The 26,690-nt window shown below is 46.3% G+C and overlaps 1 protein-coding gene across 1 annotated transcript; it reads right to left on the bottom strand.

The window, feature by feature from the left end:
* Nucleotides 1-452: 452 nt before the first annotated feature.
* On the bottom strand, nucleotides 453-9,624 carry mmp9 (matrix metallopeptidase 9). The gene is given in 13 exon segments (NM_001140457.1): nucleotides 453-1,244; nucleotides 1,523-1,626; nucleotides 1,931-2,081; nucleotides 2,945-3,084; nucleotides 4,478-4,655; nucleotides 5,170-5,325; nucleotides 6,556-6,729; nucleotides 7,000-7,173; nucleotides 7,315-7,488; nucleotides 7,764-7,892; nucleotides 8,224-8,372; nucleotides 8,699-8,937; nucleotides 9,310-9,624. Coding segments are annotated over 13 exon segments (2,016 nt in total). The 5' UTR covers nucleotides 9,445-9,624; the 3' UTR covers nucleotides 453-1,131.
* Nucleotides 9,625-26,690: the final 17,066 nt, after the last annotated feature.

Below are 26,690 nucleotides of genomic sequence, written 5' to 3'. Positions count from 1 at the left end.
ACAACGCCATACACGTACGTGGTCTGCGGTTGTGAGGCCGGGTTGGACGTACTGCCAAAATCTCTAAAATGACATTGGAGGAGGCTTATGGTAGAGAAATTATAATTTGATTGTCCCCAGCACAAGGTGCATATGTGTAATGAGCATGGTGTTTAATCAGCTTCTTGATATGCCACACCTGTCAGGTGGAAGGATTATCTTGGCAAAGGAGAAATGCTCACTAACGGATGTAAACAAGTTTGTGCACAAAATTTGAGAAATAAGCTTTTTTGTGTGTATGGAAAATGTCTGGATATTTTATTTCAGCTCATGAAACATGGGACCAACACTTTACATGTTGCATTTATAGTTTTGTTGTGTGTTTATGCGGAACCTCATTGTGTTGACAGCAGAGAGTAAGACAGCTGCACAAGATGATTAGCTAGCTACATGGTTACATAGACAAGGACTGATAATGAAGTGCAATTTGTTTATTGAATTTTCAGTTCTGTTTTAATACAAAACATTGATTTACACACAAAATAACTTAAGTGAGAGATACCATGGTGTGCCATCCAGTGCAAAATACATGGCTTTTGAGCCAGTTCAAAAATATTAAATAACTCTAAATAAACACATTGTATTGTTGAACACAAAAATAAAACCAAAGAGCAATATAAATAAATATAAATTCATGTTTCATCCAAAATATCTGCGCCAGGGAGACAGGTTAAAGCCACAACAGATTGTGATTCGGTTCTGCTGGGGCTGTTGTTATTTCAGGGCTGTGGTTATATCTCTCTGGACCCTAGTCTAGGTTAGATGACAAGAACCTGTTAACTCACACACCGTTCGAAGGAAAGTACCCATACATGTGTAGCATATTTTAGGACCTGATTCTACCGTTGGTACATGGAAGGTGACCAACAATTTTACAAAGCACACAAACTGTGGGGACATTTAAACTTTCCAAATGGCACTGCATAAACACAAACCGTACCTTAAGCACTCGCCGTCATTCTCATGTCGCTCTGGATAAGTGTCTGCTAAATTATTTTCAATGTAAATGTATAAATTGGCAAGACGGCACAAACAGATCTGTTACCCTACTCTAAGAGGCCCTATTGAAAGGGTTCTTCAATCTTCAGTGCCCTAGTTAGAGTCACTACAGTTCAGGAGATCATACGTCACGTATCCCACACGGTCCACCTGTCTCTTGGAGTTCATTCGCCAGTAGAAACGATCCCTGCAGAAGTAGGAGTTGCCTACAATACAAACAATCACAAGGATTAATCTTGTTTTATGTGTTGTGTGTTTAGTACACATGATGGTACACAGCAGTGTGAAGTGTCTTGATGTCATGGTTCCAATTGCAGAAGGCTGGCTGAGCATCCCCATTACAAATAAGGATCCACCCTAAGAACTGGAATAATCCGTGTACATCCCCTTATCAAAAGGATAAACTGTCAGTTTGCTGCAATACTTATGCTGTTTCTTATCAAAAGCCTACAGTGTGAGTGGAGGAATATAGTTGAATATTTACCCTTGAATTGGAACACATCATGGGCATCAAGGGGAACTCCTCCAAAGACCTGGTCTGTGAGGCGAGGATATCCCTTGTCAATTTGCTGGCCCTCCACATCCAGCCTGTAAGGATCAGACACATTTGGTTTGGTTATTACAACACAGACCTACAGATACAGTAAATAGTTATACATCTAATCCTCCATTCAGTTCTACTGATCCACTTCTAGTTACATTTGAGGTTTTGCTGTATGAAATGATAATACAGCTAATAATATTCTGCCACTTAGCAGTCACTTTTAAACCAAAGCAATTTACAATACAGTCAATGCATACATTTTTAGTATGCGTGTGATCCCTTCGAAACTTGAACCCAGAACCTTATCTCAACACCATGTCCTCCCATGTGACCTCGGGATTGACTCACCTCCAGTAGTTCTCTCCACTGAAGAGCAGCACCTTGCCTTTCCCTCTCTGCATTGCTCCCTCCACCTTCTCTACAGTGGAGGACAGACCCAGTTTCTCAATGCTGCGGGGTCCCAGGAAACTCTGTCCTGTATACACCCAGAACCTGGTGCCTGTGGGACAACAGAGACAAAGGTTAGAGTGATGTCGCTTAGAGTGATGCTACTTGGAGTGATGTGGGGCGGCAGGTAGCCTAGTGGTTAGAGTGTAGGGGCGGCAGGTAGCCTAGTGGTTAGAGTGTAGGGGCGGCAGGTAGCCTAGTGGTTAGAGTGTAGGGGCGGCAGGTAGCCTAGTGGTTAGAGTGTAGGGGCGGCAGGTAGCCTAGTGGTTAGAGTGTGGGGGGGGGCAGGTGGCCTAGTGGTTAGAGTGTGGGGGGGGCAGGTGGCCTAGTGGTTAGAGTGTGGGGGGGGGGGGCAGGTGGCCTAGTGGTTAGAGTGTAGGGGCGGCAGGTAGCCTAGTGGTTAGAGTGTGGGGGGGGCAGGTGGCCTAGTGGTTAGAGTGTAGGGGCGGCAGGTAGCCTAGTGGTTAGAGTGTAGGGGCGGCAGGTAGCCTAGTGGTTAGAGTGTAGGGGGGCAGGTAGCCTAGTGGTTAGAGTGTAGGGGCGGCAGGTGGCCTAGTGGTTAGAGTGTAGGGGAGGCAGGTAGCCTAGTGGTTAGAGTGTAGGGGCGGCAGGTAGCCTAGTGGTTAGAGTGTAGGGGCGGCAGGTAACCTAGTGGTTAGAGTGTAGGGGCGGCAGGTAGCCTAGTGGTTAGAGTGTAGGGGAGGCAGGTAGCCTAGTGGTTAGAGCGTTGGGCCAGTAACCGAAAGGTTGCTAGATTGAATCCCCAAACTGACAAAGTAAAAATCAGTTGTTCTTCTCCTGAACAAGGCAGTTTAACTCACTGTTCCTAGACCGTCGTTGTAAGTAAGAATTTGTTCTTAACTGACTTGCCTAGTTAAATAAAAAATGGTGTGTGTGTGTGTATATTCTGTTTACCTGAGAAGAAGTAGATTTTCCTGGTCACAAGGTCCTCGAAGGCCGTGTCAACGACGGCTGGCACAGCCGGCCACCTCTTTGACATGGAGAACGGACCCTCCAGTTTACCATCGGTCTTGCTCGACAACCTCCAATATTGCCTATTGGATTCAGCAAAAACAGCACAATGATGAATTTAGCTACATTGCAACGCTATTATTTACATTGTAAGATAATGGGCTACACTGTTAGAAGAAATGGTGCTAGAAAGAACCAAGAAGTGTTCATTAACTTTAATGGCCGTCGTCGGGTAGCTGTGCTTAGTAGTAAGAGGGGACTCCAGCGGGAGGAATATGTGAACCATGGGCTCGTTTATTTGCATTCTGTCCTGTAATCTTACATCGTTTATCCTGTTTCTCTCTCTGGTTATCTCTCCCTTATCCCATAACTCTATCCTGTTTCTCTCTCTGGTTCTCTCTCCCTTATCCCATAACTCTATCCTGTTTCTCTCTCTGGTTATCTCTCCCTTATCCCATAACTCTATCCTGTTTATCTCTCTGGTTATCTCTCCCTTATCCCATAACTCTATCCTGTTTCTCTCTCTGGTTCTCTCTCCCTTATCCCATAACTCTATCCTGTTTCTCTCTCTGGTTCTCTCTCCCTTATCCCACAACTCTATCCTGTTTCTCTCTCTGGATATCTCTCTCTGGTTATCTCTCCCTTATCCCATAACTCTATCCTGTTTCTCTCTCCCTTATCCCACAACTCTATCCTGTTTCTCTCTCTGGATATCTCTCTCTGGTTATCTCTCCCTTATCCCATAACTCTATCCTGTTTCTCTCTCCCTTATCCCATAACTCTATCCTGTTTCTCTCTCTGGATATCTCTCTCTGGATATCTCTCCCTTATCCCATAACTCTATCCTGTTTCTCTCTCTGGGTATCTCTCCCTTTGCCCATAAAAAATTGTCCTAGACTCCAGCCACCCTAGTCGTAGACTGTTCTCTCTGCTACCGCACAGTAAGCGGTACCGGAGAACAGAGTCTAGGTCCAAGAGGCTTCTAAACAGCTTTTACCCCCAAACCATAAGACTCCTGAACAGCTAATCAAATGGATACCCAGACTACGCTGCTGCTAGTCTCTGTTATCATCTATGCATAGTCACTTTAATAACTCTACCTACATGTACATATTCCATCAATTACCTCGACACCGGTGCCCCCGCACATTGACTCTGTACCTGTTCCCCCTGTATATAGCCCCGCTATTGTTATTTACTGCTGCTCTTTAATTATTTGTTATTCTTATTTTTTTTTTTAGGTATTTTCTTTAAACTGCATTGTTGGTTAAGGGCTTGTAAGTAAGTATTTCACTGTAAGGTCTACACCTGTTGTATTCGGCTGCATGTGACAAATAAAATTTGATTTGATTTGAACTCTTGTGTGCTCTTAAAAGGGCACACACCCATTTAACGTCACAGCCCTAAAAAAGGTTGTACTGTTGAACCGCAAAGAAATCTTTTTTTTTTTTTTTTACCAGTGTAAAGGTTGCTCACCTATCCTTGAAGAAGTGCAGGTCTCCATCAATTTCTGTGATGGTGTCGAATTTGTCAATCTGGCAGGCGTTCTGGGAAGGGTCCACGGGGTGTGTGGTGGTAGTGGTAGTGGACTCAGTGGTAGGGGTGTCAGGCTCAGGCTTGGGCTCATCGCTGGGGTTAGGGCCTGTCTTGGATCCTGGGTGGGAAGATATTGGAAATTAATGCAATGAAATGAAATGAACAACACTTAACTATAGTAATTTTTGGTAATATAGGGAAATGCTATGTTGTTGTCTGTATGTTGTGTATCCTGTATGATCACATGACATTGCAGCCTGGTCCCAGCCCACTTGGCAAAAACTGGTTGAATCAACATTGTTTCTACGTCATTTCAACCCCCCAAAAATGTATGTGATGACATTGAATCAATGTGGAAAACTGATCGTATTTGCAAAATAATCATTAATCTAAGGGCATTTAGTATTTTTTCACCCAAATTTTATCCCTAAATCTAATGACATAGTGACATTTGTTGTTGATTTCACGTTGAATTCACAATTAGATGAAAATCAAAACTGGACGTTAAACTGACGTATGTTTGTCACTCAAGACAGCACAGATCTAGGACCGGACTAGTGATATTGCATAATCAAGTTTCAAGTACAGTGAAATGCCTTTTCTAATCATGTCATATTGTGATAATATCATACCGTAGAGATAGTGAATGCCTTCAATATCATCTTGATGCAGGGAGAAGTCTTCAACGTAGCTGTACATGGGATACATGAGGGCGTTTCTGATGTTGGAGTGATCCAGACCCAGGGCATGACCAAACTCGTGGGCCGCAACCAGGAACAGACTGTAGCCTGAGAGAGGAGAGAGTGAGTAGAAACATGTCATTAAGTCAGCTGTGGTTTGCACCTATAGCCTGGGTGCCAGTATGTTTGTGCTATCATGCTAACTACCCGTCATTCATTGTCATGTTTGGCTTGACATTTACTAACTGGCAACAAACAGATCTGGGATCAGGCTAACTGGTTACAAACAAATCTGGGACCAGGCTAACTGGCAACAAACAGATCTGGGATCAGGCTAACTGGCAACAAACAGATCTGGGATGAGGCTAACTGGCAACAAACAGATCTGGGACCAGGCTAACTGGTAACAAACAGACCTGGGACCAGGCTAACTGGTAACAAACAAATCTGGGACCAGGCTAACTGGCAACAATCAGATCTAGGACCAGGCTAACTGGCAACAAACAGGTCTGGGACCAGGCTAACTGGTAACAAACAGATCTGGGACCAGGCTAACTGGCAACAAACAGATCTGGGACCAGGCTAACTGGTAACAAACAGATCTGGGACCAGGCTAACTGGTAACAAACAGATCTGGGACCAGGCTAACTGGCAACAAACAGGTCTGAGACCAGGCTAACTGGCAACAAGCAGGTCTGGGAGCAGGCTAACTGGTGACAAACAGGTCTGGGACCAGGCTAACTGGTAACAAACAGATCTGGGATCAGGCTAGTGCACCTACTATAATACACAGTTTCCATACTATTGAGCTGGTTATGCATCCACCTAGAACCATGCTGGAAAGAACAATGTGAAAGGAAATCATCTGACTCAGCGGTTCGAGTCGGCACAATAGTTTGAAACAGTTATAGATGCACTGGCGTTATCTCTGACTGTCAGCCAGCAGTTTGTCTGTGACTGTCAGCCAGCAGTTTGTCTGTGACTGTCAGCCAGCAGTTTGTCTGTGACTGTCAGCCAGCAGTTTGTCTGTGACTGTCAGCCAGCAGTTTGTCTCTGACTGTCAGCCAGCAGTTTGTCTGTGACTGTCAGCCAGCAGTTTGTCTGTGACTGTCAGCCAGCAGTTTGTCTGTGACTGTCAGCCAGCAGTTTGTCTCTGACTGTCAGCCAGCAGTTTGTCTGTGACTGTCAGCCAGCAGTTTGTCTGTGACTGTCAGCCAGCAGTTTGTCTGTGACTGTCAGCCAGCAGTTTGTCTGTGACTGTCAGCCAGCAGTTTGTCTGTGACTGTCAGCAGTTTGAGTCAGCACGGTAGGTGCACTGACGCTGTCTGTATCACTCACCTCTATCTTGGCAGAAGCCCCATTTCGTGTCTGTGTCAAAGTCGCTGGTGGTAGCGCACCACAGCCTGCCGTCTCCCCGTCCCTCGCTGGTGCATGAGTCATACTTCTTTCCCAGGAAGATGAAGGGGAAGTGACACGGCTCTCCCTCAGAGTTTCCACCGATCACAGCCGTATCTGTCAAAACACAGACACAACACTATTAGCGAACATGTGTCACTGAAGGCAGGCTAGTGTTTCATGTATGTGTGACAGCGATCAGACCTGGGTTCAAACACTATTTCATTTGAGCTGTGCTCAATTGATTTTTCTTGGTGCAATGGATAGGCCCAAAACCACAGCCATTTGCTACTCCTGTCAGGCTCAATCAAACACTCAAAATATTTGAAATAAAAAGAATACTATTTGAACCCAGGTCTGGTAGTGGTGACTGTGACACTCCCTCACCTCTGTTGGGACAGAAGCCATATTTCTTATCCTGGTCAAAGTTGTCTGTGGTGGAACACCAGCGGTATCCATCACTGCGGCCTTCCGTCGTGCAACCTTCATATGTCTCCCCGAGAAACACAAAGGGGAACACACATGCTTTGCCGTCGCTGTTTCCGTCGAATGTGTACAGAACTGTGTGTGTGTGTGTGTGTGTGTGAGAGAGAGAGAGAGAGAGAGAGAGATAGGCATATGATTAGAGGCATGTCATAGCAAACTCTGTCAAAAATACTTTCTGACCAATCATTCCTCTCAAGTATTAACTGTCAATCTTACGTTCACTTGGACAGAAACCAAATTTCTTGTCTCTGCCGTAGTCGGCTGTGGTGGCACACCAGGGCAGGTTGTCAGAGCGCCCCTCCGTGGTGCAGGTGGAGTACTGCTTGCCCTCGAATAAGAAAGGGAATTGGCACAGAGCGCCCTCTGCATTGCCAAAGCTAGTCTTCACAGCTGGAACAAAAAAGTTATGTTTTTATTAGGTGAAATTGTGAACGATAGCTATGTCCGACATTATTAAATACATCTAATTAGCCAATAAAATGGTTCACTGCAGCTCAAGTATTCAATCCTACAGATTGATGTTGAGATGTTGGCAGAGGCATATAATTCATTTCAATCTCTGTCAAGAAAATGCTTAAAATGGACAGTAGGGGGAGTCATAGCTCCATGAAATACTGACTGCCTGACTGAAAAAGCCAGGGTTGACTATACACTTCCATGCTTACCTGGTCCTTTGCCGAGGGTCCAGTTTTCGTCATCGTCAAAGTGGGCGTCTCCCTGTATGCCCTCGCCAGGGGGGAAGGCGTGGGCCAGAAGGCCGTCCTTACCATCGAAGGGGTAGCCGTCTCCATGATCTGGAAAATAACAAGGCATTGAATGAATGGCATTCATTTCATGCAGAGTCGGGGTCAATTCCATTTCCGTTCGGTCAATTCACTTCCTTCCTTTCATGTTTCTTCAATAAATATTTATTTGGATGTCTACTCTTTAATTTAGAGATATGTTTTAAACGTAAATGTTCTGGGAGGCTGAGGTTGTTTAATTGTTGCTGGCAGATGATATGGTACATATCGCATAGCCTGGAATCCAAAATGATATGCTCCGTGTCACTGAAGTGAAACAATGGGTGAAACAGAGCGTCCGTTTGGATCCCAGGCTGCATACAGTTACTGCAGCCCTTCTTACCTGCTTTTCCAAATGACACCATGATGTCGGCGGTGCCGTCGAAGAGTCGCGTGAAGGTGAGAGGGGTGACATCACTCCACACCTTGAAGGCTCTGGCGAAGGCATCGTCTATCAGAGAGGCTACCATATCTGGAGAGTAGTTCAGGATCCTAGAGAGAAAAGCAAGATAGTACGGTCAAACTCACTATGCAGTCAACATCCACAGATTGAATTAGATAGTATCGTAGGCCATTGTTAAGCAATGCTCTATGTGCACACCATTTCAGGTATCTATTGCCAACTCAAGTCTGTTGAGGCACAGCATCGGACATAACTCTGGGATGTGCTTTCTCAGTCAGGAAAAGGGTTGTAATGGTAATACATGCATCTCATTACACTTAGCTACTGGGCTAATGAATATAGATGAACGCAACATGAGGTATTAGGAGCATAACTGTGCAGTCTATTGGTTATTTTATCCCATCTTCCACCATACCTGTAGGTAATGTCATGATGGTCCCATTTCAGGTCCCCCTCGAAGGTCTGGTAGGAGCGTACATCAGGGACACCGCAGCGAGGTGCCTTCATGGCTGCTACCGTAGACTTGTCCAGCGTCCCTGTCTCTTCCAACCCCATCTGCCTCTGCATTGTCATCAGAGCCTTGGAGGTGGACACCATGGACTGGAAACCACTGCGGTGCTGGACGTTCATGTAGCCAAACTTCTTCAAGTAGCTCTGGAGGTAGGAAATAATGAATACGATGAGATTATTTGATATTCATGAAATTAGGTCAAATTATAATACATACATGTCTGCTTCAGGTAGTTCTGATGATAAATTACGATGATTAGATGATAGAAAATGATGAGATTATTGCATATCATAAAATTAGGTCCAACTATGCAGAATTTTGTGTCCCTTTAGTTTGATGTAATCCATAACATTGAAACATGAAGATGTTGGACAATACCCACATTTCTTTAGTGACTATAAAAGGAATCTCCCACCCTCACGTCTTGTGTTTTGTCTTCAGAACAGAAAACAGGTCAAATGAAGCATCTGTTCATAGACATATATCAAATCTCTGTTTATCTATTAGTTACTCACCTCTGCCAGCTCCGTATCCGTCATGTTCTTGAGGACATCTCCAGGGAAAGTGACAGACACAGACTTCTTCAGGGGAACACACCATCCACTCAGCATGCACATCCCCAAAACAAACAAAGCCAGAACTCTTCTCATGGTGAGACCAAGGTGAGGTAAAAGTAGTTCAAAAAGGAACAGAGAAGATGCAAGAATGTGCCAGATAGACAGTCAATGAAGATGAATGCTTTCGCCGACACACACAAAAAAAGGCAGTTTCTCCCTTGGCTCTTGTTGCTGTTCAAACTCTTTGTTGTGGCTGGCTCTTGAGACTAGTTGTTCTCCTTTGTGACCTTGGTGCTTTGGGTTCAGTATTTATGCTCTTAGTCTTAGCCACCCTCTTTACCTCCTACCTACCCCCCTACCCCCTCTCTGCCTATACCAGTCATCACCACTCCCACAGGGACTAGGCTTTATGTTATTGTTCAGGGATTTTCCAAAATGTACTAACCTACACATTTAGCCCAGTACATCACTTCCTACCAATAAACCCTTTTTTAGCTACATTTCTGGTGAAGTTTTGACAATTACAATTAGGGAAATGATTGAATAAGGATGTTTTGGCTTTATTCAAGCCAAAAGATTGTACGACATTTGGCTATTAGTGCTGAATTTCGAGGAAAAGCCCCTGCAGACATATGACTCACATAAATAAATATATAGCTGTGGTAATAGCATGCTTATTCAATGGTCATATTCATCTGTGAGGTTTAGCCGGTGGTTTTGTAACTGTAAGACAAGTGGAAACCAAATGTAACCTAAAATGGACTTGAACCTGCACTTCTGTTATCTTAAAATAATACATTGTATCTGCAACATTTTATTGAATGAAGTTTGCCTCCACTTTTCTGTTTTCAGATTTTGGGAAAAAAACTGTGACAGATCGAGTCAGGGGTCAAACAGGGTCAAGATATAACTACTATGTGTTACACTATGTAACTGCCAATCAAAAAACGCTCTTTGTTTGTGCATATCAATAATCAAGTACATGTACAGCAACTTTTGTAATCAAATACATGTACAGAAACTGTTGTATGGTTCAGAAGAGTATGAATGAAAGCTGACTTTGAACCAAATAGCTACAAACATGAAGCTAAATACATTGATACAGAATTTAGATAGGATCTACTAATACCGTGTACATTATTAATGAAATATAAAGCCACAGACAACACACATGTTGTGATCCATTGCACAACATGGCTTGCTGTGTACATCACCGTGTAGTAATGCCGTTGCAATCCTCTGTGGTTAATTCAATTTAAGGAACAATCACCACGACAGTGATGACATGCCATGGATCGTAACCCAAAATCATTGTGATCAAACATGCGAGGGATATTAGGTCATGGGAAACTCGTTTTTTTTTCTCACCCTAGGAGATATTTCATCATTCAAGACCGGTTTATTTCCGGCCCATCCGAGCACCTTACACAGGCCTATGCAGTTTCAGTGCAACACCTTACAAATAGTATTATATGTGTATACGTGGGTATTCTTGTCAAAACTCTCATCAGTATAAATAGAGTCTAAATACCCACTGGGCACAGACATCAATTCAACGTCTATTCCACGTTGGTTCAACGTAATTTTGTTGAATTGATGTGGAAACAACGTTGATTCAACCAGTGTGTTCCCAGTGGGTAGAGTTTGGTCTTAAGCTTTCCAAACAAAGTGGGGATAATAACCTTGAAAGACCAGCTACAATCTGGTGACCTCAAGGTGATATCATCTAGCCTGTTATGATGATGTGGGAGCACGATGTGGGAGCATGATGTGGGAGTATGTGGCATCACTTTGTGGCAGTAAAGCAGAAAGATGACTCATGAACAGAAACCTGGATGAGGGACTTTTTCCCCCGATGAGCACACGGCTGATATCGTACTCTGTCCCCCATATACACTAGACCAGAGGTGCTGAGCAGCAGTCTGCAGCTGGGAATGATACAGGTGTTGATAAAACTGGAGGAAATCTATGTCTCCTAACATGTGGGAGTCAGCTAAATGTAACAACCATAAAACGATGGAAATGAAAAACATTTTGCAGCTTTTACTAAATCCTTTCTTCCATCCTAGCCACATTTCCTCATCTGCTTGCGTCCATCCTAGCCACATTTCCTCATCTGCTTGCGTCCATTCTAGCCACATTTCCTCATCTGCTTGCATGAACCTCCCTATATCAAGGTGTTCTAGTACTTCCTTATTTACGCTTTTCCACGCGCTAACTTTTACCACAGGTCAATATAGTCTACCAGTCTAACTGTCTATCCTTCCCTCTATCAGACTAACTATACCACAGGTCAATATAGTCTACCAGTCTAACTGTCTATCCTTCCCTCTAACAGACTAACTATACCATAGGTTAATATAGTCTAACTGTCTATCCTGCCCTCTAACATACTAACTATACCACATGTTAATATAGTCTACCAGTCTAACTGTCTATCCTGCCCTCTATCAGACTAACTATACCACAGGTTAATATAGTCTACCAGTCTAACTATCTATCCTGCCCTCTATCAGACTAACTATACCACAGGTTAATATAGTCTACCAGTCTAACTGTCTATCCTTCCCTCTATCAGACTAACTATACCACAGGTTAATATAGTCTACCAGTCTAACTGTCTATCCTTCCCTCTAACAGACTAACTATACCACAGGTTAATATAGTCTACCAGTCCAACTGTCTATCCTTCCCTCTATCAGACTAACTATACCACAGGTTAATATAGTCTACCAGTCTAACTGTCTATCCTGCCCTCTATCCACCATGTACAGTGACACCAGTGGTAGGTGGATTGTTTGTCCAGATCTGCAATAGGCTAACTAGCATCATACCACACATACCACACACCTAGGAGAGGTGTCATTGTGTATAAAAGAACAGTGAACACACAAAGCTCAAAAAGCTCCCCTATTGATCTTGTATAGGGACAATACAATTATCCTACCTAGATTAGCCTATAACACTACAATACAATTATCCTACCTAGATTAGCCTATAACACCACAATACAATTATCCTACCTAGATTAGCCTATAACACTACAATACAATTATCCTACCTAGATTAGCCTATAACACCACAATACAATTATCCTACCTAGATTAGCCTATAACACCACAATACAATTATCCTACCTAGATTAGCCTATAACACTACAATACAATTATCCTACCTAGATTAGCCTATAACACCACAATACAATTATCCTACCTAGATTAGCCTATAACACCACAATACAATTATCCTACCTAGACTATAGTAACATACAACACCACAATGCAATCAATAATTGAACTATACTTTTCAAGTGAGTACAAATTTCTACTCAAGGCAGTGAACTGCAGTGAAAATCTAATTTGAATAACGACGCCAAAGCCCTGTGATTTGAATATATCATTCAGTTTGGATCAGTTGTGTGTCTAATCTCTACAGTTTATAAATTCTAGAAAGGCCCAGTAGCAGGCCAGTCTGGCTGTAGTTTAAGTTCTGATACTGAGATGCACTGTCTGTTGCGATCAGCATTTTCCCAAGTCGTGGCCCAGAAATTCAGGAAACCTTAATGCTATCAGGACTCAGGATAAGACCCAGATGCAGACATGGAAAGAGGAGACAGAGGGCAGTGAGACAGAGGTTTAATCCTTAATACATGAAAACTGAGATGTATACAGAGGGTGCGGGGCAACAGAAGATGAACACAGAGGGGCTAAGAATCTTAGAGATGTGGAAAGTGCCGATAAAACGGGGGGAAAGTTTACGGGACTCCACCCGGAGAAGCAGATCCCGAGTAGACAGCCATACCCTCCCGAGTAGACAGCCCTCCCGAGTAGACAGCCCTCCCGAGTAGACAGCCATACCCTCCCGAGTAGACAGCCCTCCCGAGTAGACAGCCCTCCCGAGTAGACAGCCATACCCTCCCGAGTAGACAGCCCTCCCGAGTAGACAGCCCTCCCGAGTAGACAGCCATACCCTCCCGAGTAGACAGCCCTCCCGAGTAGACAGCCCTCCCGAGTAGACAGCCCTCCCGAGCAGACAGCCATACCCTCCCGAGTAGACAGCCCTCCCGAGTAGACAGCCCTCCCGAGTAGACAGCCATACCCTCCTGAGTAGACAGCCCTCCCGAGTAGACAGCCCTCCCGAGCAGACAGCCATACCCTCCCGAGCAGACAGCCATACCCTCCCGAGTAGACAGCCATACCCTCCCGAGCAGACAGCCCTCCCGATTAGACAGCCATACCCTCCCGAGTAGACAGCCATACCCTCCTGAGTAGACAGCCATACCCTCCCGAGTAGACAGCCATACCCTCCCGAGTAGACAGCCATACCCTCCCGAGTAGACAGCCATACCCTCCCGAGTAGACAGCCATACCCTCCTGAGTAGACAGCCATACCCTCCCGAGCAGACAGCCCTCCCGATTAGACAGCCATACCCTCCCGAGTAGACAGCCATACCCTCCTGAGTAGACAGCCATACCCTCCCGAGTAGACAGCCATACCCTCCTGAGTAGACAGCCATACCCTCCTGAGTAGACAGCCATACCCTCCCGAGTAGACAGCCCTCCCGAGTAGACAGCCATACCCTCTGCCTGAGACAATAATGGGGAACAAGGGTCCGGTGGCGGTCCGCCTGTCTTCGATATCTGCAGGTGGTCTTGAGAAGAGCAGACCGGGCTCACTTCCAGGAACGGCGACAGCGGCCAGATGAACATCTGGGCCGAGGGTATGCTGACCCCTTCCACTTGCTCAGGGAAGAGTGGGGGCTGATAACCTATCGAACACTCGATAGGCGAGAGACCAGTGGCTGAGCGGGGAAGGGTGTTGCGGGTGTATTCTACCCACACAAGTTACTGGCTCCAGGTGGTAGGGTTGGCGGAGACGAGGCAACGAGGAGTCGTTTCCAGGTCCTGATTGGCTCGCTCCGACTGGCTATTAGACTGGGGGTGAAACCCAGAGGACAGGCTGGCCGACAACCCAATGAGTGTGCAGAACGCCTTCCAGAACTGAGGACCACGGTCAGAGACCATGTCCACCGGAAGTCCATGGATCCGGAAGACGTGCTGCACCATGAGCTGGGCCGTCTCCTTGGCTGAGGGTAGCTTGAGGAGTGGAACGAAATGGGCAGCTTTGAAAAACCTGTACACCACCGTAAGGATAGTGGTGTTGCCATCAGATGGAGGGAGACCAGTGTCAAAGTCCAGGGATATATGTGACCAGGGACGGTGAGGGACAAGAAGTGGTTGCTGAGGAGTCTTATTCTGAGCACAGACGGTGCAGGCGGCGATGAACGTGGAGACGTCAGGAACCATGGTGGGCCACCAAAAGCGTTGTCGCACAAAAGCCAGGCTCCAATGGGAGCCATGGTGGCAGGCAAGCCTGGAGGAATGAGCCCATTCCAGGACTGGGGAGCGTACAGCGTCTGGGACAATGTATCGATGATGTATCCTAGGAAGGAAATGGTGGAGCGATGGTATTAGCATTTTTCTGCTGGTCAAACATCTGGTTAGCCGGATCCCAGGAAGCGTTGCAGCTGCACTCTGGAAGTGGGTTGAGGGCAATCCACCACTGCTCTCACCTTTGCGGGATCCATCTGCACATTACCAGCAGCGATGATGTATCCTAGGAAGGAGATGGTGGAGCGATGGAATTAGCATTTTTCTGCTTTAACAAAAAGCTGGTTCTCCAGGAGACGCTGGAGGACTTGTCGGACGTGGAGAACGTGTCATTGAACTGAGCGGGAAAAAACGAGTATGTCGACGAAGTAGACGAACACGAACCGGTTCAACATGTTGCGGAGAACATTGTTAACCAGGGCCTGGAACACAGCAGCAGTGTTGGTCAGACCGAATGGCATCACCTGGTAGTCATAGTGTCCGCTAGCAGTGTTGAAGGCTGTCTTCCACTCGTCCCCTTCCCGTATCCGCACCAGATGGTAGGCGTTCCACAGGTCCAACTTAGAGAAAATGGTGGCCCCCTGGAGCGGCTCGAAGGCCAAGGCGATGAGTGGTAGTGGGTAGCGGTTCTTAACCGTGATGTCATTAAGGCCCCGGTAGTCGAAGACCCCACAGGCATAGGGTTTTGTCCCTCTTCTCCACAAAGAAGAACCCTGCGCTGACGGTGGAGGCAGAAGGACGGGATACACCCTGCAGCCAGGGAGTCCTCAATGTACGTTTCCATAGCCTTGGTCTCCGGACCCGACAGAGAATACAGCCGTCCCCGGGGTGGAGTAGTGCCCGGGAGAAGGTCAATCACGCAGTCGTAGGGCCTTGCTGAAAGCCTCCCGGAGGTCCTGGTACTCCGCCGGAAGGGCGGAGAGGTCCAAGGCTTCTTCTGAGCCCACAGGAAGACACAGGTACTGAGAAAATTGATTATGTTACTTGTTTACTTGTTATTTGTGTTAAATATTTCCATTCGGGGATAGTTGTTCACTGAATTGCTAGTACTAGTTGCTCCCACTGCTACATTGGCTACATAAACAGACGTAGCTAGCTAGCATAAAAGCTAGCGTTGTTGACGCCGGCTGTGTGATGATGCAGTTTCCTGTTTAGGTTAGAGGTCACGTCGACCTCTAACGCTCTGCATTCTCCCATACTAGACGGTATTCTCTTTCAGGTGTCCTTGAAAGATCACCATTAAAAGAATGGGAGAACACAGAACAACTTGGAACACAACCCTGGAGTTGGACCAGCCTCCCCTCATATGTTTTGTCAGTAAGGTGAAAAATGATGTCAGTACACCAACCCTAATCTTGAGTATAAAAACAACAACTTTTCTCAGAAAACCTCTACAACACAGCCTGCTTAGAAATGCCTGAGTAATGGACCTGGACACTGAGGAGGGACAACACACGCTCCAAATCAAACACTAGATGCCCTGCAGTGTGTTGCAATATCCGAACAGTGCACCACTAGATCAACAAACCAACGACCACAAAGTACAGCTCAGCTGAGGGCTTCTGAAGTGGAGAGCCACTGCAAAACAACCCAGAGAGAGGGGGGGGAGACAGGAAGTGAGTTTGGCGTATCTAACCACCCTTCCGCCTTCTAGAAACAACGCACAAGACATAAACAGTTTGCTTACTGTCACGTCCTAAACCAGTAAGGGGTCATTTGGTTATTGTAGTTGGTCAGGACGTGTCAGGGGTGTGTTTGTTTTGTGTGGTTCGGGGTTTTAGGATTATGTTCTATGTTTTCTATTTCTATGTGGGTTTTCTAGTTTGTATATTTCTATGTTAGTTTTGGGAACGACCTCCAATTAGAAGCAGCTGGTTGTCGTTGCTTCTAATTGGAGGCCATATTTAAGTGGGCTTATTTTCTCTTGTGTTTGTGGGTGGTTGTTTCTTTGTATAGCTGGTTAGCCTTACAGGACTGTCGTTCGTTTTCTTGTTTTGGTTAGTGTTCACGTTTATAAAAGTATAAGTATGGACACTTACCACGCTGCGTATTGGGCCGATATTTCTTACTCCTCAGAAGACGAAGAATATGACACTTACATTTAACAAGCCAGTTTAAAACCAGACATGCCATGTCACGATTATGCACCAAAACTGATGATTTGTTGTCAACCAAAAGTGGTGAGTTGTAAAAATTTGAGAAGGAAGGAGGCTAGGCCATAACCTGAAATCCAGACCTGTTTTGTACTAACATTCCACTCCTTGTACACCGTGTCACAATGTTTGGTATGACAAGGAGTGGAAAGGAGTTTAATTTAATGCGATCACAAAAGCTATAGGCCAGGGCACCAGACTGAGTGATCCTAGATCATAGGCCCTAGCTGCCTGAACTGAGGGCTCCAACTCCAATGTGGAGCGAAGCGTGCTACATGAGATTGTTATGGCCCACAGCTGTGGTTGAATATAACATTTAAACATGCAGTGGACAATATTATAAAGCTTTTGTTTCTCTCTCTGTCTCTCTCTCTCTGCTATCCCAGTAAGCACAGAGACCGATCACAGATAATCACATTGGGATGTGAGGCTTATCTTGAATGGCCTATGATGTAAATGGGATCCTCCTTATGAAGGTATGGCTTAACCACAATATGCTTTATGATACCCTGTAACTTCTGGTAACTGTGTTGTGTTGAGCTTGGTGATGCATCATCAGCTCTCTGATATTATCAACTCTATATCTGGTCCGTGCGAGAATCGAACCCACAACTCTGATGTTGCCAGTGCCTTTCTCTCCCCTACCAAAGGTTCTTGTTGATGCTTTAGCATCATTACCTCCTTTTGTTGCCACTGATAGATTCACTATACGTTTTCCAATGCGGGTATCGAACCCACAACCCTGATGTCGTTGTCAGCGCCGTCCTTGAGTCTAGTCAAACTCAAGGGCTTGTTGATGACTGAGCACCATCTGACAACATATGTGACAGGATACTGCTAAGTGACTGTGTAATACGGGGAGCGCTGCCAAATGTTGCAAAATGTGTGTTCTTTCAGACAATGTGGGCCTTTCTGAGATAACATCTACAGAGCCCTGTTCATTGAGAGAGAGAAACAGAGAGAGAGAGAGAGAGAAAGAGAGCGAGAGACAAAGAGAGACAAAGAGAGAGACAGAGAGACAGAGAGAGAGACAGAGAGAGAGAGACAAAGAGAGAGAGAGAGCGAGAGACAAAGGGAGAGAGAGAGACAGAGAGAGAGAGACAGAGAGAGAGAGACAAAGAGAGAGAGAGCGAGAGACAAAGGGAGAGAGAGAGAGCGAGAGACAAAGGGAGAGAGAGAGAGAGCGAGAGACAAAGGGAGAGAGAGAGGGAGAGCGAGAGACAGAGGGAGCGAGAGACAGAGAGAGCGAGAGAGCGAGAGACAGAGAGGGCGAGAGAGGGCGAGCGAGAGAGAGAGAGGGCGAGCGAGAGAGAGGACGAGCGGAGAGGGAGAGGGGCGAGCGAGAGAGAGAGAGAGAGGGCGAGCGAGAGAGAGAGAGGGCGAGCGAGAGAGAGAGAGGGCGAGCGAGAGAGAGAGCGAGAGAGAGAGAGAGAGAGAGAGAGGGCGAAGAGAGAGGAGAGAGAGGGCGAGAGAGAGAGAGGCGAGCGAGAGAGAGAGAGAGAGAGAGAGGGCGAGAGAGAGAGAGAGAGAGAGAGGGCGAGAGAGAGAGAGAGAGAGAGAGAGAGGGCGAGCGAGCGAGAGAGAGAGAGAGAGAGAGAGGGCGAGCGAGCGAGCGAGAGAGAGGGCGAGAGAGAGAGAGGGCGAGCGAGCGAGAGAGAGAGAGGAGAGAGAGAGGGGAGCGGGAGGGAGAGGGCGAGCGAGAGGGATGGAGAGAGAGGGGAGGGGCGAGAGAGGGCGAGCGAGCGAGAGAGAGAGAGAGTGAGAGAGAGAGAGAGAGAGAGAGGGCGAGCGAGCGAGCGAGAGAGAGAGGGCGAGCGAGCGAGAGAGAGGGCGAGCGAGCGAGAGAGAGAGGGCGAGCGAGAGAGAGAGAGAGAGGGCGAGCGAGAGAGAGAGAGAGAGGGCGAGAGAGAGACAGAGAGGGCGAGCGAGAGAGAGAGAGAGTAAACATTTGAACATATGGGCTAACATCCACAGAGCTAACATCCACAGAGCCGTGTTCATAAAGTGTTTGACTCCATGTGAAATTAGTGGCAGATTTTTTTCAAAAGAAGGTTTGTAGATTGCCTGAGGAGCCACACATAAACAGAAATAACCATGTGATTGTGTCTGAATGAGATTAAAGCCTGCATCAAACCAGAAGACAGTTTGATGGTGACAGAGTACATCATTTGAAGAGAACTCTGCAAAATAAGCAAAACTATGAAATAACACATATGGAATCATGTAGTAACTAAAAAAAGTGTTCAACAAATCATTTTAGATTCTTCAAGGAGACTACATGAGGATATTGAGATATTTTTAGAAACAAAGGCGAGGGAGGGAGGAGGGGAGGAGAGGGAGGAGGGGAGGAGAGGGAGGAGGGGAGCAGAGGGAGGGAGGAGAGGGAGGGAGGGAGGAGGGGAGGGAATGAGAGGGAGGAGAGGGAGGGGGGGAGGAGAGGGAGGAGGGGAGCAGAGGAAGGGAGGGAGGAGAGGGAGGATATTGAGATGTTTTTAGAAACCATGAATCACCATCATCGCTTCTAGGGAGGGAGGGGGGGAGGAGGGAAGGAGAGGGAGGGAGGGAGGGAGGAGGAGGAGGGGGAGGGAGGGAGGGAGGGAGGGAGGGAGGGAGGGAGGGAGGGAGGGAGGGAGGGAGGGAGGAGGAGGAGGGAGGAGGGGGGAGGGAGGGTGAAATAGAAGGCATAGAATGAGGATTGCTCTTTTCTTTATGTTGAAAATCTGTATTAAATACAGGTTTAACATGTCCACTACCATGCTTTTCTTGTTTGTGGTGCAGGGAGTTACAGCCCCAAAACTGACATTGTACTCTTGTTGTCAATGTTTCGGTAATTTTTTGTGTGTGTGTGTGCGTGTGCGGTGTGTGTGTGTGTGTGTGTACGGTGTGTGTGTGGAATCCCAGGTCTCTGTGTGTATTGATCTGGTATAGTGGTACTAATCATGGACAGTATAACAGGCTATTTTACCTGTTCAAACATTGCCAATCCAGTCTTTGAAAATAGCACTATTCACAAGGATCTGTTTGTTGTAGTAAATGAACCATTAACTGACACTGTGTCATTCTAGCACAGCAAGGAGGTGTGTCTGTTGTTTAGCTTGACTATGGCCGGTGTGTTGCATGGCTTGACTATGGCCGGTGTGTTGTATGGCTTGACTATGGCCAGTGTGTTGCATGGCTTGACTATGGCCGGTGTGTTGCATGGCTTGACTATGGCCGGTGTGTTGCATGGCTTGACTATGGCCGGTGTGTTGCATGGCTTGACCATGGCCGGTGTGTTGTATGGCTTGACTATGGCCGGTGTGTTGCATGGCTTGACTATGGCCGGTGTGTTGCATGGCTTGACTATGGCTGGTGTGTTGCATGGCTTGACTATAGCCGGTGTGTTGCATGGCTTGACTATGGCCGGTGTGTTGCATGGCTTGACTATGGCCGGTGTGTTGCATGGCTTGACTATGGCTGGTGTGTTGTGTGGCTTGACTATGGCTTGTGTTGTGGGGGGATTCAATCTGTGTTACTCAAAGACCACAGATACACGACATGATAAGTGAATGAGACAACAAAACTGAAACTGTGATGCATCTATAGTATACCACTCCTAGATCATATCTATGAAGTGGGCCATAGTCCATACTGTTCATTCTTGTGGCAACCAGCCAATGGCTGTGGCTGGCAACCACAAACAGTGCATTCCAGTTTCCCAATTGGCCATATCACCAGGTGCTGTACCAGATTGTGTCACTGTGCTCAATGACAACACAGGAAAGAGGATATGACATCAGACCAATAGCAATATATGTATTCATTGGGAGGGGGTTGCTGCATGGGCATGTATCATACGACATCCAGGTGTCTTGTGTTCTTAATATCAGACAGTGAGACAGTTAGCTGTGTTCTTAATATCAGACAGTTAGCTGTGTTCTTAATATCAGACAGTTAGCTGTGTTCTTAATATCAGACAGTTAGCTGTGTTCTTAATATCAGACAGTTAGCTGTGTTCTTAATATTAGACAGTGAGACAGTTAGCTGTGTTCTTAATATCAGACAGTTAGCTGTGTTCTTAATATCAGACAGTGAGACAGTTAGCTGTGTTCTTAATATCAGACAGTGAGACAGTTAGCTGTGTTCTTAATATTAGACAGTGAGACAGTTAGCTGTGTTCTTAATATCAGACAGTTAGCTGTGTTCTTAATATCAGACAGTGATACAGTTAGATGTGTTCTTAATATCAGCCAGTGAGACAGTTAGCTGTGTTCTTAATATCAGACAGTGAGACAGTTAGCTGTGTTCTTAATATCAGACAGTGAGACAGTTAGCTAATGCATCGCTAGTGTCTTGGTTATTTCTGAATATCAGACTAGGCAGGCATATTGACTGAAGGCCATGGTACAAGGGAGGGCAGATGGGCGACTCTGTCTGTAGTCTACCCCGGCTCTGGCTCCTGATCCTGGGCAGGGTGACAGGGTCCTGTCGATAATTTATCTCTCGCCGCGGAAGTTAAATCCTAATTACGTCCGGTTATAAAATGGAGTCATTTATGGGTGTGTAGAGGGGGTGAGAGAGAGTCACAGGGAGGGGGGAAGAGGGGGTGAGAGAGAGAGCATATATGGTTTTGATTGCTCCAAATATTATTACACTATTGGTTATTTAACGTTTGTTTTTCTTGTCTATGTGGGACGATGCCTTCGTTACATTTTAAAGAGATGTCGTTTTCTGTCCTTTTTAAAAAAGTATTATTTTGAGTTAGCAGTGTTCTACTGTTACTTGAGTTCTACAGTGTCTGAATTGATGAAAACCACTGCTTCAGAAGACTCCTCTACTGCTTAGAGTTCTCTCTGGAAGTGTATGACACACTATATATACAAAAGTATGTGGACACCCCTTCAAATTAGTGGATTCGGCTATTTTAGCCACACCCGTTGCTGACAGGTGTATAAAATCGAGCACACAGCCATGCAATCTCCATAGACTAACATTGGCATTAGAATGGCTTTACTGAAGAGCTCAGTGACTTTTAACGTGGCACCGTCATAGGATGCTACCTTTCCAACAAGTCAGTTCCTCAAATTTCTGCCCTGCTAGAGCTGCTCCTGTCAACTGTAAGTGCTGTTATTGATAAGTGGAAACATCTAGGAGCAACAGCGGCTCAGCCGCTAAGTGGTAGGGCACACAAGCTCACAGAACAGGACCGAGTGCTGAAGCGTGTTGCGCGTTAAAATCATCTGTCCAAGGTTGCAACACTCCAAACTGCCTCTGGAGCAACGTCAGCACAAGAACTGTTTGTCGGGAGATTCATGAAAAGGGTTTCCATGGTTGAGCAGCCGCACACCAGCCTAAGATCACCATGTGCAATGCCAAGCGTCGGCTGGAGTGGTGTAAAGTTCTCACCACCATTGGACTCTGGAGCAGTGGAAACGCGATCTCTGGAGTGATGAATCACGCTTCAGTCCGACGGACGAATTTGAGTTTGGCGGATGCCAGGAGAATGCTACCTGCCCCAATGCATAGTGCCAACTGTAAGGTTTGGTGGAGGAGGAATAATGGTCTGGGGCTGTTTTGCATGTTTCGGGCTAGGCCCCTTAGTACCAGTGAAGGGAAATTACATTCTAGACGATTCTTTGCTTCCAACTTTGTGGCAACAGTTTGGGGAAGGCCCTTTCCTGTTTCAGCATGACAATGCCCCCGTGCACAAAGCGAGGTCCATACAGAAATTGTTTGTCGAGATTGGTGTGGAAGAACTTAACTGGCCGGCACAGGGCCCTGACCTCAACCCCATTGAACATCTTTGAAGAATTGGAAGAATTGGAACGCCGACTGTGAGCCAGGCCTGACATCAGTTACCGAACTCACTACTGCTCTTGTGGCTGAATGGAAGCAAGTCCCCACCGCAATATTCCAACATCTAGTGGAAAGCCTATCCAGAAGAGTGGAGGCTGTTGTAGCAGCAAAAGAGGGACCAAGTCCATATTAATGCCCATGATTTTGGAATGAGATGTTTGACGAGCAGGTGTCCACATACTTTTGGTAATGTACAGTTGAAGTTGGAAGTTTACATACACTTAGGTTGGAGTCATTAAATCTCGTTTTTCAACCACTCCACAAATTTCTTGTTAACAAACTATAGTTTTGGCAAGTCGGTTAGGACATCTACTTTGTGCATGACACAAGTCATTTTCCCAACAATTGTTTACAGACAGATTATTTCACTTATAATTCACTGTATCACAATTCCAGTGAGTCAGAAGTTTACATACACTAAGTTGACTGTGCCTTTACACAGCTTGGAAAATTCCAGAAAACGATGTCATGGCTTTAGAAGCTTCTGATAGGCTAATTGACATAATTTGAGTCAATTGGAGGTGTACCTGAGGATGTATTTCAAGGCCTACCTTCAAACTTAGTGCCTCTTTGCTTGACATCGTGGGAAAATCAAAAGAAATCAGTCAAGACCTCAGAAAAAAATGTAGACCTCCACAAGTCTGGTTCATCCTTGGGAGCAATTTCCAAACGCCTGAAGGTACCACGTTCATCTGTACAAACAATAGTACGCAAGTATAAACACCATGGGACCACGCAGCCATCATATCTCTCAGGAAGGAGACGCGTTCTGTCTCCTAGAGATGAACGTACTGTAGTGCGATAAGTGCAAATCAATCCCAGAACAACAACAAAGGACCTTGTGAAGATGCTGGAGGAAACAGGTACAAAAGTATCTGTATCCATCTGTATCCACATCGACATAACCTGAAAGGCCGCTCAGCAGGGAAGAAGCCACTGCTCCAAAACTACCATAAAAAAGCCAGGTTACGGTTTGCAACTGCACATGGGGACAAAGATCGTAATCTTTTGAGAAATGTCCTCTGGTCTGATGAAACACAAATAAAACTGTTTGGCCATAATGACCATTGTAATGTTTGGAGGAAAAAGGGAAGGCTTGCAAGCCGAAGATCACCATCCCAACCATGAAGCACGGGGGTGGCAGCATAATGTTGTGGGGGTGCTTTGCTGCAGGAGGGACTGGTGCACTTCACAAAATAGTTGGCATCATGAGGGGGGAAATTATGTGGATATATTGAAGCAACATCTCAAGACATCAGTCAGGAAGATAAAGCTTGGTCGCAAATGGGTCTTCCAAACGGGCAATGACCCCACGCATACTTCCAAAGTTGTGTCAAAATGGCTTAAGGACAACGAAGTCAAGGTATTGGAGTGGCCGTCACAAAGCCCTGACCTCAGTCCTATAGAAAGTATGTGGGCAGAACTGAAAAAGCGTGTGTGAGCAAGGATGCCTACAAACCTGATCCAGTCACACCAGCTCTGTCAGGAGGAATGGGCCAAAATTCACCCAACTTATTGTGGGATGCTTGTGGAAGGCTACATGAAAAGTTTGACCCAAGTTAAACAATTTAAAGGCAATGCTACTTGAGGTTACATAAACTTCTGAACCAGTGGGAATGTGATGAAAGAAATAAAAGCTGAAATAAATAATTCGCTCTACTATTATTCTGACATTTCACATTCTTAAAATAAAGTGGTGATCATAATTGACCTAAGACAGGGAATTTTTACTTGAATTAAATGTCAGGAATTGTGAAAAACCGAGTTGAAATGTATGTGGCTAAGGTGTATGTAAACTTCCGACTTCAACAGTTGTGTATATATGAAACCTTTGGAAAACCACTGTTTGGGAAAGAGAGGGAAATTTCCCCTTCCTTTAGGCAGCTGCTATCCGAAGGGAAGTGAGTCAGATGGTTCTACTGGCCCCACCCTTCAGTTGTAAACATTGGTTCAGACTTGTTCAGTCAGGAAATTACTGTACCACCCCTCTGTATGTATGTGTTTGTTGGGACACATGCCTGGCTGGCAGCGTTTTGACCTCCTCTGAGAGGACAAAGAAGAATTCAAGTCATCAAGTGCAACAGACAGACAGATGGATGGACAGACACAGGTTCTTTGCAGTGTTCAACATCTTGAACATACCCGAGAGGTGTTGCCTTCAACTAGCAAAGGATACTCTACCACCAGTCGACCTAGCGAGCCGGCACACCAGCCCATTTATCAACCTGCCCAGGTCAGAGTTGCCCATTTGTCCTTCCCGGATAAATATGACGGCACCCCATCTAAATGCCGTGGCTTTCTACTACAGTGCTCCCTCTACTTTGCGCACCAGAGGGGAGCTCCTACCACGAGAGATCCAAGGTTGCCACGGTTATTTCTCTGCTGACTGGGCAGGCGTTGGAATGGGCCAAGGCCGTCTAGGAGAGGAGGAGCTGGATTCATATGAAGGGTTCATGGCTCAGTTCAGAGAAGTCTTCAATCATCCACTGGAGGGCAGAGAAGGGGGTGAGCGCCTACTTCAACTATGGCAGGATGACCAGACTGCTGCTGCTCACCTTCCGGTAGCAGCATCTAGTGGATGGAATGAGCAAGGGTGCTGCGTAAGCTATTCATAAGAGGACTGCACAAGAGGTTTAGACGGAACTGGCCTGTCGAGACAACAACCTCTCCTTGGACGCACTCATCGCGATGGCCATCCATCTGGATAACCTTCTTCTGGAGTGTCAGCATTCTCATCGCTTCTCTCCCTCCCTCAGTGAACACTTTGGATCAGAGCCTGAACCCATGGAGGTAGGGGTCACTGCCTCCCTGCGACGCAGACAGAGACAGCTGTGGCTCGGTCTCTATTGTGGTCAAGGAGGGCATCAGCTCCAGCAGTGCCCGGTACGTCCCACCTCGGGATCAACTAGAGCAGAGGGACGGTCACGTGATCTTCCAACTCCAGGGGCAGGTGTGAGTATCCCCCCTTCATCACTTTCTGCCAAACCCTTTTTGGTGCCGATCGCACTAGTTGACTGTCCCTCATGTACTGTGTCTACAGCATTAGTGGATTCCGGTGCCGCGGGGAACTTTATTGACCAGACCCTTGCCTCCTCTCTCAACATCACCTCATACCTGCTGTCCTTTCCTGGTTCAAGCCCTCGATAATTGTCCATTAGGTCTGGGACCATCACACACATCACCAAACCACTCACCCTTACCGTGGAGTCCATCCATCAGGAGAATACCCCCTTTTTCATCACCAGTGCACCAGTACACAATATCATCCTCGGCCTCCCTTGGCTTCAACACCACAACCCGAGGGTGCTTGATGCACTCTCGACAACTACTATGATTATTATTATTTGACCATGCTGGTCATTTATGAACATTTTAACATCTTGACCATGTTCTGTTATAATATCCACCCTGCACAGCCAGAAGAGGACTGGCCACCCCTCATAGCCTGGTTCCTCTCTAGGTTTCTTCCTAGGTTTTTGGCCTTTCTAGGGAGTTTTTCCTAGGGAGTTTTTCCTAGCCACCGTGCTTCTTTCACATGCATTGCTTGCTGTTTGGGGTTTTAGGCTCGGTTTCTGTACAGCACTTTGAGATATCAGCTGATGTACGAAGGGCTATATAAATACATTTGATTTGATTTGAACCCAACCATCTCATGGTTGAGGATGAGAATCACAGACTGGGCACCTGAATGCCGGAGGACCTGCCCCCCCCCCCCCCCCCCCCCCCACCGTTCCCCCATCCCCTGTGGTTCCACGTCGGTTGAGAGTTCTATAGTTGCCCTTCAGCCCAACATCTCGGAGGTATACCATGAGCTATGGAAGGGTATTTTCCAAAACCTGCATCACCTGTCTCCCTTGTCACCCTGGCGCTGCTCCACCAAGTACCGTTACCCTCTCCCGTTGGTGCCGGCAGCCATCGAACATCACCGCGGGGCCCGGTTCTTTACCAATTTGGACCTGCG

This window comes from Salmo salar, chromosome 15, assembly GCF_965601325.2.
Source record: "Salmo salar chromosome 15, fSalSal1, whole genome shotgun sequence".
Taxonomy (NCBI): Eukaryota; Metazoa; Chordata; class Actinopteri; order Salmoniformes; family Salmonidae; genus Salmo; species Salmo salar.
Note: the sequence above shows the minus strand (reverse complement) of the source record. Positions and strands in the feature narration are given on the sequence as shown.